Below are 17,657 nucleotides of genomic sequence, written 5' to 3' on the forward strand. Positions count from 1 at the left end.
ACGGATGAAGTGACGGTGACGGTGACAGAATGCATGGGGCATGACGGTGATGGTGACGCGTGACGGGCTGTACATGACGGTGACGTGACGGTGACGGGACACCCCAGACGCGTGACGTGACGACAGGCCTGTCACAGATGACGGCCGTGACGGATTAACATAGTAAAATAAATATTATAAATAATAACATAGTAAAATAAATAATATTATATTTCGACTATGTTTATTAACATAGTAAAAATAAATATTATTATTTCCGTCACCGGTGACAGTGACTTGACGAAACGAGGATGCATGGACGCGTGACGGGTACATGACAGATTTTTTTGAAAATACTCAGACACATGACGTGACGGTGACGTGACAAACATTTCATCATGTCACTGTTCGTCACGCATCATCATCCGTCCTGTCATGTCCGGGGCGTTACGACCCGGACGTGCCGTTCTCTAGTTGACAAATGAAAATATTTGTATGGACATCCCATCACGTCACCTGTCTGAGACCCTCCATCACCATCGCGTCGCCATCACGTCACCCGTCACCAATATTCTGTCACGTCTTTTGGTTCTTTCACGACCTTCTACAAGGTCATCGGTCATCATGATTCCGTCACGTTGCCATCACCAATATTCTGCCACGTCTTTCAGCACGTTCACGATCTTCTACGCGGTCATCCGGTCGCCCTCACTCCATCATGTCACATGTCACCAATATTCTGCCACGTCTTTCGGCACATTTACCACCTTCTACACGGTCATTGGTCACCAATACTGTGTCGTGTCGTCATCATGTCACATGTCACCAATATTCTGCCACTTCTTTCAGCACATTCACCACCTTCTACATGGTCATCGGTCGCTACGTCGCGTCGCCATCATATCACACGTCACCAATATTTTACCACGTCTTTCGGCACCTTTGTGACCTTCTTCAAGGTCATCGGTCACCCTCACTCTGTCACGTCGCCATCATGTCACACGTCACCAATATTCTGCCATGTCTTTTGGCACCTTCACTACCTTCTACAAGGTCATCGGTCACCCTCACTCTGTCACGTCGCCATCATGTCACACACCACCAATATTCTGCCACGTCTTTCGGCACCTTCACGACCTTCTTCAAGGTCATCGGTCACACTCACTCCTTTACATCGCCATCAAGTCACACGTTACTAATATTCTTCCATGTCTTTTGGCGCCTTGACGACCTTCTTCAAGGTCATCGGTCACCCTCACTCCGTTACGTCGCCATCATGTCATACATCACCGATATTCTGCCACATCTTTCGGCACCTTCACGACCTTCTTTGAGGTCATCAGTCATCCTCACTCCGTTACGCCACCATCATGTCACACATCACCAATATTCTGCCACGGCTTTTGGCACCTTCATGACCTTCTACAAGGTCATCGGTCACTGTAATGTCACTGCCACGTTACATGTCACCAATATTATGTCACGCCATCCATCACCGTCACAGTCTTTGATACGATCCTCTAACCCCAAATGGTATCTTAGGAATTTTAGCCCACTAGGGGCATTTTAGTCATTTCATGTTTAGGGTAGATTGCTTCCTTTTTCTTACAAATATGTGTAGCCCTCCCTTGAGGAGGGCAGTCAAGACTTAAGGTAAGATCGTTCTCTTGGCTCACTACCTCGATCCTCCCTGTCTCGGTTCCGTCCCCTTGACCGTCTAGTGATCCCCTATCCCGTGATCGTCTCACCGGATCTTCAGCTGGCACCCCTCCAATCCGATATCTACCCTTACCGTTCGGTTCTCTTCTAGTCTCCAACAATCCCCATCCCGACGATCGTCAACCCTTCACTCCGTCATCAGGAGGCTCGTCCCTGGTCGATCCCTGCCCCATTTGTTCGACCCCTCCTATCATTCCCGTTTCGACTCTCCTACCTCGGGAACGTCTACCTCGCCTCGCCCTCTACCCTCCTTCTGATACGAACCTAGACCGAGGTTCTTATCAGTCTTCTATAAGGTCATCTATCTCCAATATTCTACCACATCATCTGTCACCATCATGACCTTCTAGAACATCACCCATCACTGTCACGACATCGGTCACACCTCCATCACCGTGATGAATGACCTGACGAATGACTCTTGTAGTTTACTAATGGAAACTACCCCCTGTGATATCCCAAGTCATCAGAAGATGGATTTTGGGAGATTTAAATATTGGAAATTTTGGAAGGATACAAAAGCATCTTCAGGTTTTTAAGATCTATGACCAAGAAAGATTGAGAAAATAGAGAGGGAGGGGGTCCATATGTGACAAAAAGTGATAATGACAGGGCTAACCTTGAAAGTCTTAGAGGTCTGGTGCCAAAGATGACCATTACTGGACCGAGGGCCAAAATGATGGGTTAATAGGGTAAATCATGAAAAATGTTGACCCATTAGAAAGCTGATAACATGCTATTTATTAGATTAATATCATGAATTTTGTGTGTTTACTTTCAATAGAATAATTATATGTGTGGCATCAACCATAAAATGAATAAATATATTTTTTAAATGATATTCTATTTTTTTGGATTTTTGGATTTTAAATATATTTTTTGGATTTTTTAAATGATATTCTATTTTTTTAAGAAAATTTCCCACATCGTATATATTTTAAAACTTTTCTGATAATAACTTAGTAAATGAAATTTCATCGTCATAAAATATACTTTTAGAATTTTTTGGCATCATGATTGTGAGTAAAATAGTGTTTGAAGCCGGGAATAATTATTTAAAATATATATGGGATTATTTAAAGTGACTTAGTGATCTTTTTCGGTTTTAATTCATGTGACACCACGTGTTGCAAGTTTATTCACTTGGATTTTAACTAACCATTGACCATAGCCAATCATGGCTGCATCAAATGATCATTACTTAGTGTTGGGTTCCAGGACCTTGATCTGGATGAAACTTAGACCAATTCATAATGGAAGACTTAAGACGGAATCTTAATGGCACCAACAAAACTATGAATTGAATCACCTGGGCAAGGATCATCTCTGTGATGCCCCATTAATGACTTAGGGTATGTCAACTGTCAAATCTCGATCTATATGTGCCCAGGTGATTTGATTCATAGTTTTGCTGATGTCGTTAATATTCTGTTTTAAGTCTTCTGCTGCTAATCGTTCTAAGTTTTCATCCAGATGAAGCCCCCGTAACCCAACATTATTTACCATCCTTCTTGTCTCACTATACAATATATATTCCTGATTACCTTCGAGGGATATAATAATACTTTAAATCTCCAATTTATGTTCCTTATGGAGAAGACGCTGCGCACTAACAGGTTGTATTCTTTTTATGGTTTAAGGTATTATATTTTTTATTGATTAACTCAAATATCACTAACAAATCAACACCCCTAATGATTTCATTAAAAGGTACATTGAATGTATTACATTTTAGGAAATAACCTACTAGGAATATATCTATTATCCAATTGACCCATTTGGAGGCTTAGGGTCGTGAGGTTTGAAGTATCAGAAAATTAAGAAGGATGTAAAAGCATTTTGAGATTCAAAGCCGGAGACCGAAGAAGATAGAGGAAGAGAGACGTTTAAAAATATTAGGAAGTTAGACATATCAAGATATTTCAAGATTTGAGACGAGGGAGATAGAAAACTAGAGGAAGAGAAAGGCTTTATTTGAGTATCATAAAATATGAATAATAGAAAAAACACAGAATGATTTTTGTATCTGAGACTTCTTTAGTTAGAGAAATGGAGATGTGAGGCTTTTCTTACGATTCATGACACTAAGGGCAATAAAAAAATAACATAATTTTTAATCTGAGACCAAGAAGATGGAACATCAGGGGAATAGGCAAGCATTCGAATATTAAAAAACAAGTAAGAAGAATACAAAACTATCAGAAGATTTCCATATTTGAGCCCAATGATAAAAATAATACGGGAACGAAGAAGGTTGATAACTATAGGACGAGACAGCTTTATTTTGAGTATAATGAAAGTAAGATGTCTACAAAAATATAATATTATGAATTTTGTATTTAAGACTAAAGGAATCTAGAAATAAAGGAATATAGGTTTTAATTTTTCAAAAAAATAAAATAAGGAAGTCAAATATTAAGATATCATTCAGGTTTATAGATCAAGAGAGATAAATAAATGAGGAAGATAGAATTAAAATATTAGAGAATCAGTAAAAATATGAAATATAATGACATTTTTACACCTAAAGACCAAGGACAAACAAAAATGGAGGAATAAGGAGGTTTTATTATACATCTGTATGCTAAAATAATAAAAAAAATAAGATATTTAAGATCCAAGGCAAAGTAAATGGAGAAACATAGGAAGAGAGAGGTTTTATTGTTAAGTATCAAAAAGTTAATAATAATACAAATCATTAACAGAATTTCATACACGAGACGAACGAGATATTGAAATATAGGAAGCCGTGGATTTTTTATATATAAAAAAATTAAGTGTGAGAAAAAAATATGAAGAAATTTTCAGGTATGAGACCACGGTGAAAGAACTGTAAAGTAATTGAGAGGTTTTCACTTATCTCAAAACTAGGGTGAATATAAAAAAATTAGAGAATTCCATATCGGGGACCAAGGGGGAAGAAACATAGTGAGAGATAAGAAGCAATCTTTTAAAGTATCATAAATTAATTTAAAGGATACAAAAAATATGAAAAGTTTTTTGGATCTGATACCAATGGGATTGAAATATAGGAATAAAGAGGTTACAAAATATCAGACAATCAAGAATCATACAAAAATTATTAAAAGATTTTCAGATCTGATACCGGTGGTATGGGAGATATAGGAAAAAAGAGGTTTTAAAATTCAGATAATCAAGAATTATACAAAAAACTACAGAAAATTTTGGGTATGAGGCCAAGTATGTAGTGAACTAGAAGGAGGAAAGGCTTTATTCTAAATCTAATCAAACAAAGAATGATAGAAAGTATCATAATACTTCTAGATATGAGACCAAGGAGATAGATAATGAGATGGACAGAGACTTCTATTTTAATATCATTCAATTAAGAAGGATACAAAAGTATCAAGAAATTTAAAACGACGAGACCAACAAGATCAAGTAATGGATGAAGAGAGTCGTTCTAAATTTATTAGAAAATTACGAAGGATAAAAAAACCTTGAGACGCTCAGAAATGAGATCAAGGAGAAAGAGAAATAAAGGAATTTTGTTTCAAAAAACCCAAAATTAAGAAGGGTACCAAAATATTGATATCTTAAGATCTCTGACCAAGGAAGAGAAAGAAATAGAGTAAAAAAGTTTTCTTCTAATAGAGATAATTATAAATATTAAAGAACATGAGTTTCAGATACGATACATAGAAGATTTTATTATACAGGAAGAAAGATTTCGATTATAATATGAGAAAATTACAAAAGATGGAAAAGCATTCAGAGATCTTCAGATCTGAGATCGAGGAGGTAGAGAAATAGTGGAGATGAGAGGTTTTAAGCTTTTATAAATTTGAGATGGTAACAAAAAATCATGTGATTCAAGATTTAAGGTCAAGAATGATTGAGAAATAAATGCAGATAGACACTTTTAAATGTAAGAAAAATAAGTAGAGTAAAAGACTTGGAAAGGAACAAACAGACAACCAAAAAGAGTCGGAAATGAAGATAATTGTTTTGTATCAGAAAATTGAGAGTGATATACGATGAGATTTTAAGATCTGAGAACAAGAACTTAAGAAATAAGATGAGATAAAGAGACAGAGAAATAGAGTCAGAGATGAAAATGATTTGTTACTATCAGAAATTTGAGGATGATACCAGAAATAGGATGAGATTTTCAGGTCTGCGAATATGGAATTGAAAAATAGAGGGAGACAATAGAGGATTAGAGAAAATGGGGAAGGATACAAGTAATAGAATGAGATTTCCAGATCAGATACCAAGGGTTTATATAAATGAAGGAGAGAAGAAGACAGAGGTTTTACAATATCCGAAGCTAGAGGAGGAGAACAAAAAATATCAAAAATTTTCACATCTAAGACCAATGAGAAGAGGGGCGAGTGAGGAGGGATTAAACCATCTGAGAAGTGAGAACGTTACCACATATATAACGAATTTTCGATCTGAGACAGAAATAAAGGAGACAGGAATGGAGGGAGTCCACAACAAATTTAGATAGAGCGGGTTTGATCATCGATTCCGGGTGATCTTCCCTCTTTTTCTTAAAAAAAAACAAATTTAGGTAGAGACTAAAACAAGAAGAAACGGATAGGGGGAAGGAGAAGAGAGAGAAAGAAAGGACCATTAAAACACATTCAGAAAATGAGGTTGAGACCAAGCAAAACAAAAGAGACAAGGATGGTAGGGAAAAAAAGAAAGAAGACCCATTTATAATTATCAACAAATGGTTCAGTAAAGAGAGAGAGACTAAAACATACACAAAAATTATGTGGAAAAGGAAGGTGAGGATTTTTTTCCACAGAGCAACCTTTATTCAGATGTGTCAAATGCAAGAACAAGCTGCATAAACATTTTCCTAGCGAACTCTGACACCAAGGTCATCAAAAAAATTCAACAAGAACAATTCTATCAAAATGTATATATATCTGAAATATTTGCAAAAAGAAGGTCAGCAAGAACATGCTAAAACATCACCAGGTGATTGACCTTCATTTTGCAGAGGAAAGCGTTCGTCATCACTCTTGGATGAAGCTTTTAACATTTCTCAACCACATCGTGTACTCACGGCTGTCCTTGTTGATCATGTACTCATGGAGATAATTTGTCGTCCCCGGAGAAATCCCCCGGATTTCCAGGTACTTGTGAAACGACTTCTGGAGATTCTCATCTAGATCACTGAGCCATAACATAAACCCAGTTAATTAACTAACACATACTTTGTTACATGGTTGGAGGTTGATGAAGAATTCATCATTCCTTACTTTCATCGTCATCATCATCATCCCCATTGTAACAAAACAAAAGATGGGAAATGATGAGATAGAATGAAGAATGATGAAAAGTCATCATCGTCCTCATCACTATCCAACGAGATTGTCATCCCCACATTTCATCATCATCCCTATTGGTTGAAATGAATAACCATCGATGACAAGACGATGACGACATGGTACAAATGACGACTGCAATTGCCATCGTCTTCATCATCATCCAACATAAGCGTACTTGATGAATTCGAACCCTACTAGATTATCGATCGGGCTTACGGGAAATCAGGCCCTTTGTAGGCAAGCTCTTCGTCCTCATCACTATCCAACGAGATTGTCATCCCCACATTTCATCATCATCCCTATTGGTTGAAATGAATAAACATCGATGACAAGACAATGACGACATAGTACAAATGACGACTGCAGTTGTCATCGTCTTCATCATCATCCAATGTAATCGTACTTGACGAATCAGAACCCTACAAGATTATGAATTGGGCTTACTGGAAATCAGGCCCTTCGTAGGCAAGCTCTTCGTCTTCTTGCTGAGCTTCCTTGACCACCATACTGTCAATGCAGATCTCATCCGGGTAGGCAGTGCAAGAGAACTCCAGAGAGATGCCCTCTCCTTTAGAGACAATGACCAAGAGAGGGAGGCATGACTGGGAGCTCCCCTGCCGATCTCTGGGTACGTCGTCCTCATCGTCTCCAGTGACGAGGTTTGGCATGGAGATGATGACCTTGACAGCCTCACCGTGATAATCTCTGGTTAGAGAAATGGTGTTTGTGCCAGGAAAATCCTTTATCTCAAAGGGGAAGCGGCTGGGGATTTCGTCTCGCTGCATGGAGGATTCAGAATAAGATTTTAAAAACCACGAAGAACTCCAACTGGAATAGGAGTAGAGACATAGAAGAGACAAGAGGGAGAAAAAGGAATAAGAAAAAAAGAAATAAAAAGGTAGAGAAGGGCTGAATTTGGCCAGAGAGAAGAGAAAAGCTAGAGTCACATAAGAGTAATGTTTCCCTACCTTTATAGACACAAATTAAACAGAGACCTTTACTTCTAACATAAACGACGGAACCAAAAACAAAACTTTTTAGTCAATGCTGAAAAGTATCTTCTTAATGACAACAATAATGCGGGTTGCAAGATGCACAAGAAAACCTGGATTAATTTGAACAATGGATGTCAAGAAAGAAAAATATACCTTACCTTGAAAAAAGTTTTAATAAAATATATACATGGATGAAGAAAAGCTATATCATAGATCAATGTTAAATCAAGAATACTGGTTCTTCCCAGACTTCGGACTACAGTATGATGCATTCTCAATGAACATGACAAGGGACATAAAGCCTCGAATCTAAATAAAAACTGAGTGAAGTATTAGCTTAAGTGCATGTAATCCTGAAGCAAGAGAAATGGGCGGATAACTGAAGAACAAATTGATATAAAAAAAATTAAGATCAGGAGAGCAAAAAATAACTTAAAGGAGTCCATCAACGACAAAGATCTGCTCTCAGTTCAACATAAAACGCATGATTCACAACTTAAATGCAAAAAAAGAACTAGTAGTGATCGTGGACAACGAAGATGGCACTAGCAAGAGCAAGAACGCCGATAGCATTGAAAATCCGTAACTCGAGTCAAAAAAAAACCTCAGAAAATTCGCATAAATGGGGATCAAAATAAGAAGAAAAAAACCAAAAGGGTAAGGGTGGAACGCTCACTCGGTTCTGATCGTCGCATTCCTCGGCACACTTGATCTCCTCTTCGATTACTTGAAGTATTCTTGAATCAGCCCCATGACCCGTTTTTTGCGCGACAACAGAAAATGATCGATTCGGGAAAAACCCATAAATCTCACGGTTCAAGCCCCCTCCACAAGGGATTAAAGAAGATTTAACTTTGTTAATCTCCCCAGTAAATGTTCTACAGACGGACGAACTGGGGTTCTTAACACAGCCTTGATGAACAACGAGAGAGGAGAACGATCTAGCAGAAGAGACCATCCTGCGAAATCGCAGAGAGGAGAAACCCATCATTGTCTTCGTTGGATGCAACGATTTCCAGGGTTTTTGAACTTATACCGAAGAATCTCCCTCTCCCTTAAATAAAAATCATATTTTTCCTTCTCTCTTAAACAAGTCACCTAAAACCCTGCTTGCTCACCAAAAAAAAATTGAACATCCTATCATATTTGGAATATAATCAAATAAATCCATCACACTGACAGTAATTAAAAGGTGGACACAATGATAGAACTGGACATGTAGGGAATGACAGTCTCGGTCAAGGTTTTCGAAAAAAACCAAACCCTAAATCTATACCTGAGGTTCGGTACGGTCTAGGTTCGCATTTATACGGTCAAGTCTACCAGTCAATGTCAAAGTCAAAGTAGAAAAATAGGACCACTGTCAAAGTTCGGAAAGGAATTATGTTTCTAACCCGAAACCTACGCCTAAAGCTTGATCTGGTCTTGGTACGCTCTCATACAATCGCGTCTACTGATCAATGACAACGTCAAAGAAGAAACGTGGAACCATAGTCAAAGTTTGAAATGGAATTATGTTTATATAGAGTGTGAGAGCATGAGATGGAAGGAGATAAAATTAGAGAGAGAGAGAGAGGAGATAAAATTAGAGAGAGGGAAGGAGTGTGTGTGTGTGAGAGAGAGAGACATAATAAGAGAGATGATTAAATGAGTGGGAGAAGAGATAGGGAGAGCGTGGGGGGAGATATAATTAGAGTGAAAGATATAAAATGAAATAGAGAGTGTGAGAGGGAGATAGAACTAGAGATAGAGAGAGAGAGATAGGGAATGATGAGAGAGAATTAGAGAGAGGGAGTGAGAGGAAACAAGAAAGAGATCTAAGATGAAGAAAGGAGACTGAACTTAATAAAAAGATAGAACTAGGTAGAGAGATAGTGACAGAGAGAGATAAGCAGAAGAATGACATTAGAAAGATGGAGTGATAGTGAGGAATATGGAAGTTGGAGGGTGGGAGTGATAATGAAATATAGAGAATCAGAGAGAGGGAGACAGCCAGATAGAGGGAAAGAGAATTAGATAGGGAATGAAGAAAGAATTTAAGAGGCTATCTAGTGTTATTGGCTGGGTGGAAAGTGGCTATCCAGTGTTACCAAATATCAGTAAGACATTATATTCCCTATTTGGTTGATACTGGAAAGGGAGACAAATGTCCCTATAAGGTTTAGTACTTGTCAACATCAACATCAACAATATCAATGATGAATACTTTATATATGATATTATTTCAAGTCAATAAAATAAAATGGCTATAATTCGAAGGTAATTCCTTCATACATAAGCGTGTAATAGAAGATTGAACACATAAATACCATTTAAAAATTTGGAATTCCCTGTTTAAATTCGAAGTATTATTTTCTTTCAAATTATTGAATACCATTTATAGTACCTAGATCCTTGAAGTCATTAACAAAACTTTTGTGCACTCCTAATTTAGTCCGTTGACTTAAATACGATGTATAAAAACATTAAACACCTGGCCCGAGTAAAATCTCCAGGGATGAATTGAATAAAAAGCATAAATAATATATCTTGTTCTTCAGAGCTTATTGAATTGAGCTTAGCAAAAAGAATCAAAATGTCTGATTGATCAAAGCAATCAATCCATCATTGAACAGTCACCTTCTTTAAATCACCCAAGGCTATATTTTCGTTTGAAGAGAAAAAGTTTAGTATTTAGTATTTATTGAATCCCCCAAGTTAATTCGATCATCAGTAAACCACTTCAGCTGATCAATCCTTCTTGTCTGATGTCCAGCAGGTCAACTCAGATGCATTCCCAGACCCCTAGCTAGAAGCTCGTTCTTGTGAGACATAAACATGAAAAAATGAAGTATTTCATACTTTTTGTGCTGATTTCTATTTCTGCATTCATCCAAATAGGTGTAGGATTACATTAATTGTTAATTCATCTCTTACGTGCAATCAGCTTAACCATTTTTTTGAGTAGACCAGAACAGCATTTCTTGGCAAATCCCTGGTGTAACACATGGCGTTGAATCAGATAAAAACTATTGAGCACTGGTTTTCTATCCCACAACGTGATAAATTTACCACACAAATCAATGGATTTTCAGTCTACAGAGTATTTCACATCTCTCTCTCTCTCTCCCCCTCTCTCAACATACTCAATTCTTTGCATTGAGCGAAATTTCCATTCGGCCATACTACACAAGAAAGAAAATACAAATAAGATTAATAATCAGGAGGAAGCAACAAAGAGCCAAATAAGACAGTAGCTGATACCACAACCTTAGGACCAGGAGGAAAATACAGACAAGAAGAAAATAAAAAAAACAAGAAAAAAAATTGTATCTCTGGGGTATAAGTGATACCTCAACATCCCAAAGGGTTAGTTCTGTACATACGACTAGCGACTAGAAAAATAAATGCAACTGTTAAATTTTTTCCATCAAATCATTGTGAGACCCTAAAAATTGGGATGAATAAGTCAGCCATGCCATGTTTCATAAAAGAACGTATTCCTGATATCACCACCAAAATCTGAAACCAACTGGAACAATCAACTCTGGGTATGAGTAATAGCCCACATAAGACATCCTGTTGAAGTACAACATCTGAAGCTACTTATGGTTAGAGAGGAAAAGTAGAGGCCTTGCTATAAGCTATAGCTTTTAGCACAGTTGGTATGATCTTGAATTTAACATGGTATTAGAGCCAGGTAGCTGGTTGAATTTAACATGACATTCTGCACGCTTCGCCCATAAAAATACGCCAGCAGCAGGTGTGGTGGGGGAATGTTGAATGTGACTTCCTGCTATAAAAGGAAAAGTAGTGGACTTACTATAAGCTATAGCTTTTAGCACAGTTGGTAAGCGTTTGAATCAAACAAAAAGGAATTATTGCAACTCTGAATATAAGTGATAGCCCGCATAAGACATCCAAAGCCAGTTCTGTACATCTGACCAGCATCGAGAAAATTAATGCAATAACTAAAATTATAATCGCCGCATCACTTCAAAACCCATAAAAGTAAAAGGATAACAATTGACCTGAGTTATCATCAGCCGGCGAGATAAGCTCTCCGGACAAAAGGCAGCTGAACTGAGCTGAGATTTCCAGGGTAGGGCATCCAGAGCCCAAGCCCACCCCGGCTCTCTTTGAGAGCCGCCTTTGATCCGGTCAACTCGTCCAGGGACTTAACCCACTCAACGACGGATGAGTGCTCGCGCGTATGGCGATGGAGGATGAACAGCGAGTTGTACTCGCAGTTGGGGAACATGAAAAACCGGAAATGGGTCCTCAGCCGATGGGCCACATACCCGAAGCTGAGCTGGTCTCTTGGCGTGAACAGATCCACTTCGTTGAACCAGAGACACATGAACAAGTTGTTCACTGCAGTATGCTCTCGGATTATCACCGCGCCCTCTGGAACATCTGCCAATAAGTTATATCTTCATTAGATGCCAACTAACCCATCAATTAGGAGATTTAAGAAGGTTTAGGATTAAGATAAGCCACACCGCTGACAGTGCCCTTGTCAGGACTCCATAGATCCATCCCCTCATAGCGATATATTTTCATGTGTATGTCGATCAAGGGCCGGGCATAGCGCTTCCTGCGCTTAATAGCATCACCCTCCTCGAATATGCTTCTGTGGTGCTTATGGGTTGCGATGGCAAAAGTGTAATTTCCACGCCAGAGATACCTGGAAAAAGTATAAGCAAATTAAAGGTAAAAAGGTTAAAATTTTAAATGGAATTTAGAAATGAAGACAATAAACCAACAAACCCAAAATTAAATAAAACGGTCGTTTACTTTGTTAGAAGTAGGGTAGAAGAAAAGAAATAACAGAGAAAGGTGATTTCTCCATAAGAGCAACAGAGAGGTACCCATGAAGAACGGATGGAGCGAGTAATTCACAAAAAAGAAGGCATCCAATCAGAGGAAGATGTCCGAGGGAAGAACAGCCGGCATGAGAAGATCACAAGAAGAAGAAGCCAAAGCAGAGAAAGACGTCATTCTCTGATCAGGAATCTTCTTTCTGTGATCTTATTATCACATCAGTTCTTCTCCTGTAACCCACTGCTCTCCCAAAGATTTTATCTTTTTTCCAGTTACTTCTTTTCTTCTATCCCTCTTGGAACATATTTAAATAGTCTTAAACCATTTTAATATTTCCAGCATTCTTAGAGCTTAAAATGTACGACAATTTGGGAAACGCATTAGATGATGCGATGCCAGATCAATCATAAGACTTCAAGTTCATTATTGGACACTTTCCAATATGTGCATTATCATCAGGATGTTATGACACATTTGATTACACAGAATGAACAGTAACTACTTGCAGTGATTATCTTTATTTATTAACGGGAGTGCAGTAGTGGCAGAGCATATCAGCTCTTATACCATTGATAGTGACAACAACCTTCATCGCCATTCCCGGTGGCAGATGGATCTTCTTCAACGACCCTGGAATAACCCCGTTGACAGCGGAAGTTTTGAAAGAAGAAACTGATAATTTGAGTAGGTCATTGGACCAAATATATAGGATTTTATTTTACCTTTTCCCTACCTTCCGGTATGGTTATTATGCAAAAATTATACAGGGTTGTATGTCCAATTCAAGGAAATAAACGGGGGATATTAAAAAATATGAAAAATGTTATCTAGAGGCTGACAGATAGAGACCTTGATATGGGTCTCTAATGAGAATGATCTTCTAAGATGAAGAGAAAATGATAGAAGAGAAAACAGAACAATGACTGAGGTGCAGTGGTGGGTACAGGGAATCAGACTCTGTATATGTGATTCATTCCACCTCATCAAATAGCTTACTGGTTAAATTTTTCTTGCTTGCCCTCCAACGAAAATACAACGGGCAGCTATCCTAAATGCAAATGACAGAAATTCTCCTGACAGGGAGTGTGGATATCACATACTCAAGGAAGATAAATGTGAACTCACCTTTCTAGCATAAGCAATGGGTCGACCAGAAGCTCCATTTTCCCATCAATCCATATACTGTATTGCGCTTGAGGGAATAATCGGTGGGTCAGCAGCTTAGGAACTTTTCCATTCCTTCTGGGTTCATCGTAAGGAAGGTTGTGCAGAGTCACGATGCGCCACACCCCAATCCATTTACCTCCATTCTTGTCCTTTCTGGCAGTGGTGTTACGCTCAATCATATTGAGAGACACCTCATCGACCACCATCATGAAGCAGAAGAGCTTCCGTGATCGTTTGCTTAAGTTGGTTGGCTGAAGAGGCATGTCATAGCCATCGAAAATGCCCGACGCAACAACAAATCTGCATTTCCGTGCATAATTCACGTCCACCTCGTCCATATCTCCACCCCCACCTTTCATGAAACCACAGTGAACCTGGCGTGAGGGTAAATAAGGGAACATTAGGAAAAAATTGATAATATCAAGAAAAGCTAGGGGTAGGTCTCCATTCAGTATGATATTGGAAGGGGGAGAGTGAGATAGGGAGAGAAAAATAGAAACCAATAACAACAAGTTCCTATTGGATCTCCACAAAAACTTTTCTGCCCTCCTGAGGTGGGCTATATGGATTCAAAGGAAAACTAAAATTATAGATAAATTACGAAAATCTCTTCTCAGTGGTGGGGCCTACACTCATGGTTTGGTTGCCATTAAATTAGGGCTACAATATTTAAAGGAATACTAATCTAAAATATAAATAACTAAAATTCCCTTCACAGGGGTGGTGGGCCCTACCTTCATGGTTGGACTAACATTAAAGCTTTCTTCTCTTTCATTCCAGTTGAGATGTCCTCCAAACAGCGGATGAGGATTATCATCCACCGTAGAGTACTGTAAATCTTTTAGAACAATATCCGGAGTCCGCCCTTCTGGGATGCTAATAGCATTCACATCATCAAGAACAGGAACCGGGCACCCTGATTGGTTGAAAAAAGAATAATCACTTAATTTTCATTTTAATTTTTTTTTAAACTAGGCGAGAGTATAATACTGTGTACGGGCTTTGGAACAATGATGTTTTGCAGCATGAGAATCATCTTGGTCCGTTTCTGACAAATATCTGCGCATCAAAAAAAAAAGTTTACGCAGCTAAATCAAGATAGAAAGAGTTTAAGCAGTTAAAAAGTTGAAATCAATGGGGATAAGCGATTGAATCAAGAGAGAGAACGAAAGAAAAAGAGTTTACGCAGTTAATAAATAAAAGCCAATGGAGATAAGCTGTTGAATCAAGAGAGAGAAATATTTTAAGCAGTTAATACATTGAGACCGATGTTGATAAGTACTGGAATCAAGAAAGGGAAATAAAGAGAGATTTTAAGCAGTTAAGACATTGAAACCATTAGGGATAAGCAGTTGAATCCAGAGAGAGAGAGAAAGAGAAACATTTAAGCAGATAATACATCAAAACCAATCGGGATAAGCAGTTAAATCAAGTGGGATAAACAGAGAGAAAGAGAGAGACGACAATTTAGGCAGACAATACATTGAAACCAATCGAGATAAGAAGTTGAATCAAGAGAGATAAACAGAGAGAAAGAGAGACAATTTAGGCAGATAATACATTGAAACCAATTGGGATAAGCGGTTGAATCGAGAGAGATAAGCAGAGAGCAAGAGAGAGAAAGAATTTAAGCAGATAATACATTGAAACCAATCGGGATAAACAGTTGAATCAAGAGAAAAAGAAAGAGAAAGAGTTTCAGCAGATAATACATGGAAACCAGTAGGTACAAAAAGTTAAATCTAGAGAGGGAAAAGAATACCAGAAGAAGAAGCAATAGTAGATCGGCAAGTCCAGACTTGAGATAACAGTGAGAATAGCATGATCATTATCCAGACAATGGCTGAGACAAAGACCAGACGTATAAAGGTCTTCCTTGAGATCATTTTACAAGGGTTTACGGCCCCCCCACCTGAACAAGAAGCTTAAAAATCAATCAAGAAAATAAACAGGATAACTGGTTTATAATTATAGAAAGAGATAAATGACCATTGGGTCAGATCATCTTTTTCATTTGTAAAATATATTTTAGAATACCTACATAAAACATAACTTATAATTAAGGGCTGATTTTATCTTCTCTGGGGGAACCTAAATTAGAATTACGTTATTAACAGTTTCTCTATGATATATATTTCATCAGAAGAATTGAGTCAGAGCAAACCCAGAGTAGTAGTTTGACATTATAAAGAATAAATAAAGTAATATTTTGATATTAAAATATTTTTTAAATAAATTGATTATTTTTTATATTAAAATTGTGATGATCTGAAAAAGGCAATGGAAAATGTCATGATAACGTGTCATATATGTAGGTGAAAAAAAATGATACGGTTATCACCTTTAACAATAGTCTTCTGCTTCGGATCTGTCCGATCTATTCTACGACTTGTTCTAAAAGAAAGAGAACGATTGATGTCTCCTTCAACCACGCCACGGTCGTTCTCAACTACCCCATTGTAATAACATAAGATAATCATTAGAATTAACGGAAACTAGAAGGAAAATTCTCAAATCTCAGAAACGAATGAAACATGGCATTGACGAAGAAATTCGAATACTTTATAATAGCCTCTTGAAGAACCATACACGGGTGATCAGGGCCAATAAAAATGCTTTCAGAGTAGAAGAGAGAGAAATCGCATCAAAAAAGTACCAGAAGTCGGCATTGAAGGCGAGAAAGAAATGCTTCAATTCCAACAAAGGGAAAACCCAAGATCAGCGATAGATGAAACAACTATAGCTATAATCCTTGTTCCTGCTTGTCACCCCTTCCTGCCGTAAAGAGAGAGTTGGAGATCACGAGAGAGAAAGACGGGAACTTCATCTTAATCTGTCTCTTCCGTTGTCAGGCATCGAAATTCCGAAGAACAGCAACGTTTTGAGGGCTGCACCGCCAAACCCACTTCAGTTCTTGGCTGTGCTCTTCCTTAAACGGGCAATTCAACCATCGGCTTTTAGAGAGAGAGAGAAGGTTAAGAGAATATTGGAGAGTGAGAGGAGAGAGAGATATAGAGAGCAGAGAGAGAGTGGGAGAGACATAGAGAGCTCAAGAGTAAATGAAATATATAAGTTACATTAGATGGTATATTTATAAATGAATGTGTGTGAGGTTTGACATTTTGGACTGGGGACGGGTCAGACCAGACCGAACCGGGACTGTCGATCCACCATTTTTGGTTGTACTGGCCGGTCGGAGCGGACTTTAATTAATAAAATAAAAATATATTATTAAGTTGGTCAATCCACACTCACCCACAACCCCCTCCCGCAATCATGCATTCCTCTTCTCTCCGTCACATCCCCCCCGAATCATCACCCCCGATCGTGCTCCCCCCTTCGCCTCGGTTGCAGCCCTTTATCCCGCATCCTTCTTCTTCTTCTTTTATTTTCTTTTTTGGTAAAAAACACGGTGTCGAGTACGGCCAACCCCAAAGTTGTGCCCGCAGACCGATCCAGTCGTGCCCTTGACGCCACCCATGGATTTTTATTTATTAAGTGGATTTTTCATCAGTGTTTATAGGCGTGGAGCGAGCGTAAATGTCCCACTTGCACACGGACCCTGCTCGGCCACGCCCAAGGAGAAGTAAAAGAACGAATACATGAGTGATACCTAGCAAGTGCCCGAAGAAGTTCGCTCATGCCAGCAACGTGTTGGACCCCAGTCTTAGTGGTGGTGTGTGGAGCG

General features: G+C 38.4%; 2 protein-coding genes across 5 annotated transcripts; both read right to left on the bottom strand.

Moving 5' to 3' along the window:
• Window positions 1-6,501: 6,501 nt before the first annotated feature.
• LOC144713939 (uncharacterized protein At2g39795, mitochondrial-like) lies at window positions 6,502-9,245 on the bottom strand. Its single transcript, XM_078588683.1, has 3 exons — window positions 8,676-9,245; window positions 7,449-7,783; window positions 6,502-6,849 (listed from the first exon to the last, which is right to left on the bottom strand). The coding sequence occupies exons 1-3, from the start codon at window positions 8,988-8,990 to the stop codon at window positions 6,690-6,692; spliced, it is 810 nt and encodes a 269-aa protein (XP_078444809.1). The 5' UTR covers window positions 8,991-9,245; the 3' UTR covers window positions 6,502-6,689.
• A 1,751-nt stretch (window positions 9,246-10,996) lies between these two features.
• Window positions 10,997-17,000, bottom strand: LOC144713861 (Sept9 (DUF616)). 4 transcript variants are annotated; one of them, XM_078588579.1, is made up of 9 exons: window positions 16,626-17,000; window positions 16,311-16,418; window positions 15,732-15,881; window positions 14,960-15,028; window positions 14,704-14,885; window positions 13,928-14,343; window positions 12,481-12,665; window positions 12,010-12,394; window positions 10,997-11,163 (listed from the first exon to the last, which is right to left on the bottom strand). In XM_078588579.1, the coding sequence occupies exons 1-8, from the start codon at window positions 16,636-16,638 to the stop codon at window positions 12,021-12,023; spliced, it is 1,497 nt and encodes a 498-aa protein (XP_078444705.1). In that variant the 5' UTR covers window positions 16,639-17,000; the 3' UTR covers window positions 10,997-11,163; window positions 12,010-12,020. The 4 variants fall into 4 exon arrangements, with proteins under 4 accessions (XP_078444705.1, XP_078444704.1, XP_078444703.1 ...); XM_078588578.1 differs by lacking the exon at window positions 10,997-11,163 and adding an exon at window positions 11,462-11,771; XM_078588577.1 differs by lacking the exon at window positions 10,997-11,163 and adding an exon at window positions 11,462-11,774.
• Window positions 17,001-17,657: the final 657 nt, after the last annotated feature.

This window comes from Wolffia australiana, chromosome 16 (assembly GCF_029677425.1).
Source record: "Wolffia australiana isolate 7733 chromosome 16, ASM2967742v1".
NCBI lineage: Eukaryota > Viridiplantae > Streptophyta > Magnoliopsida > Alismatales > Araceae > Wolffia > Wolffia australiana.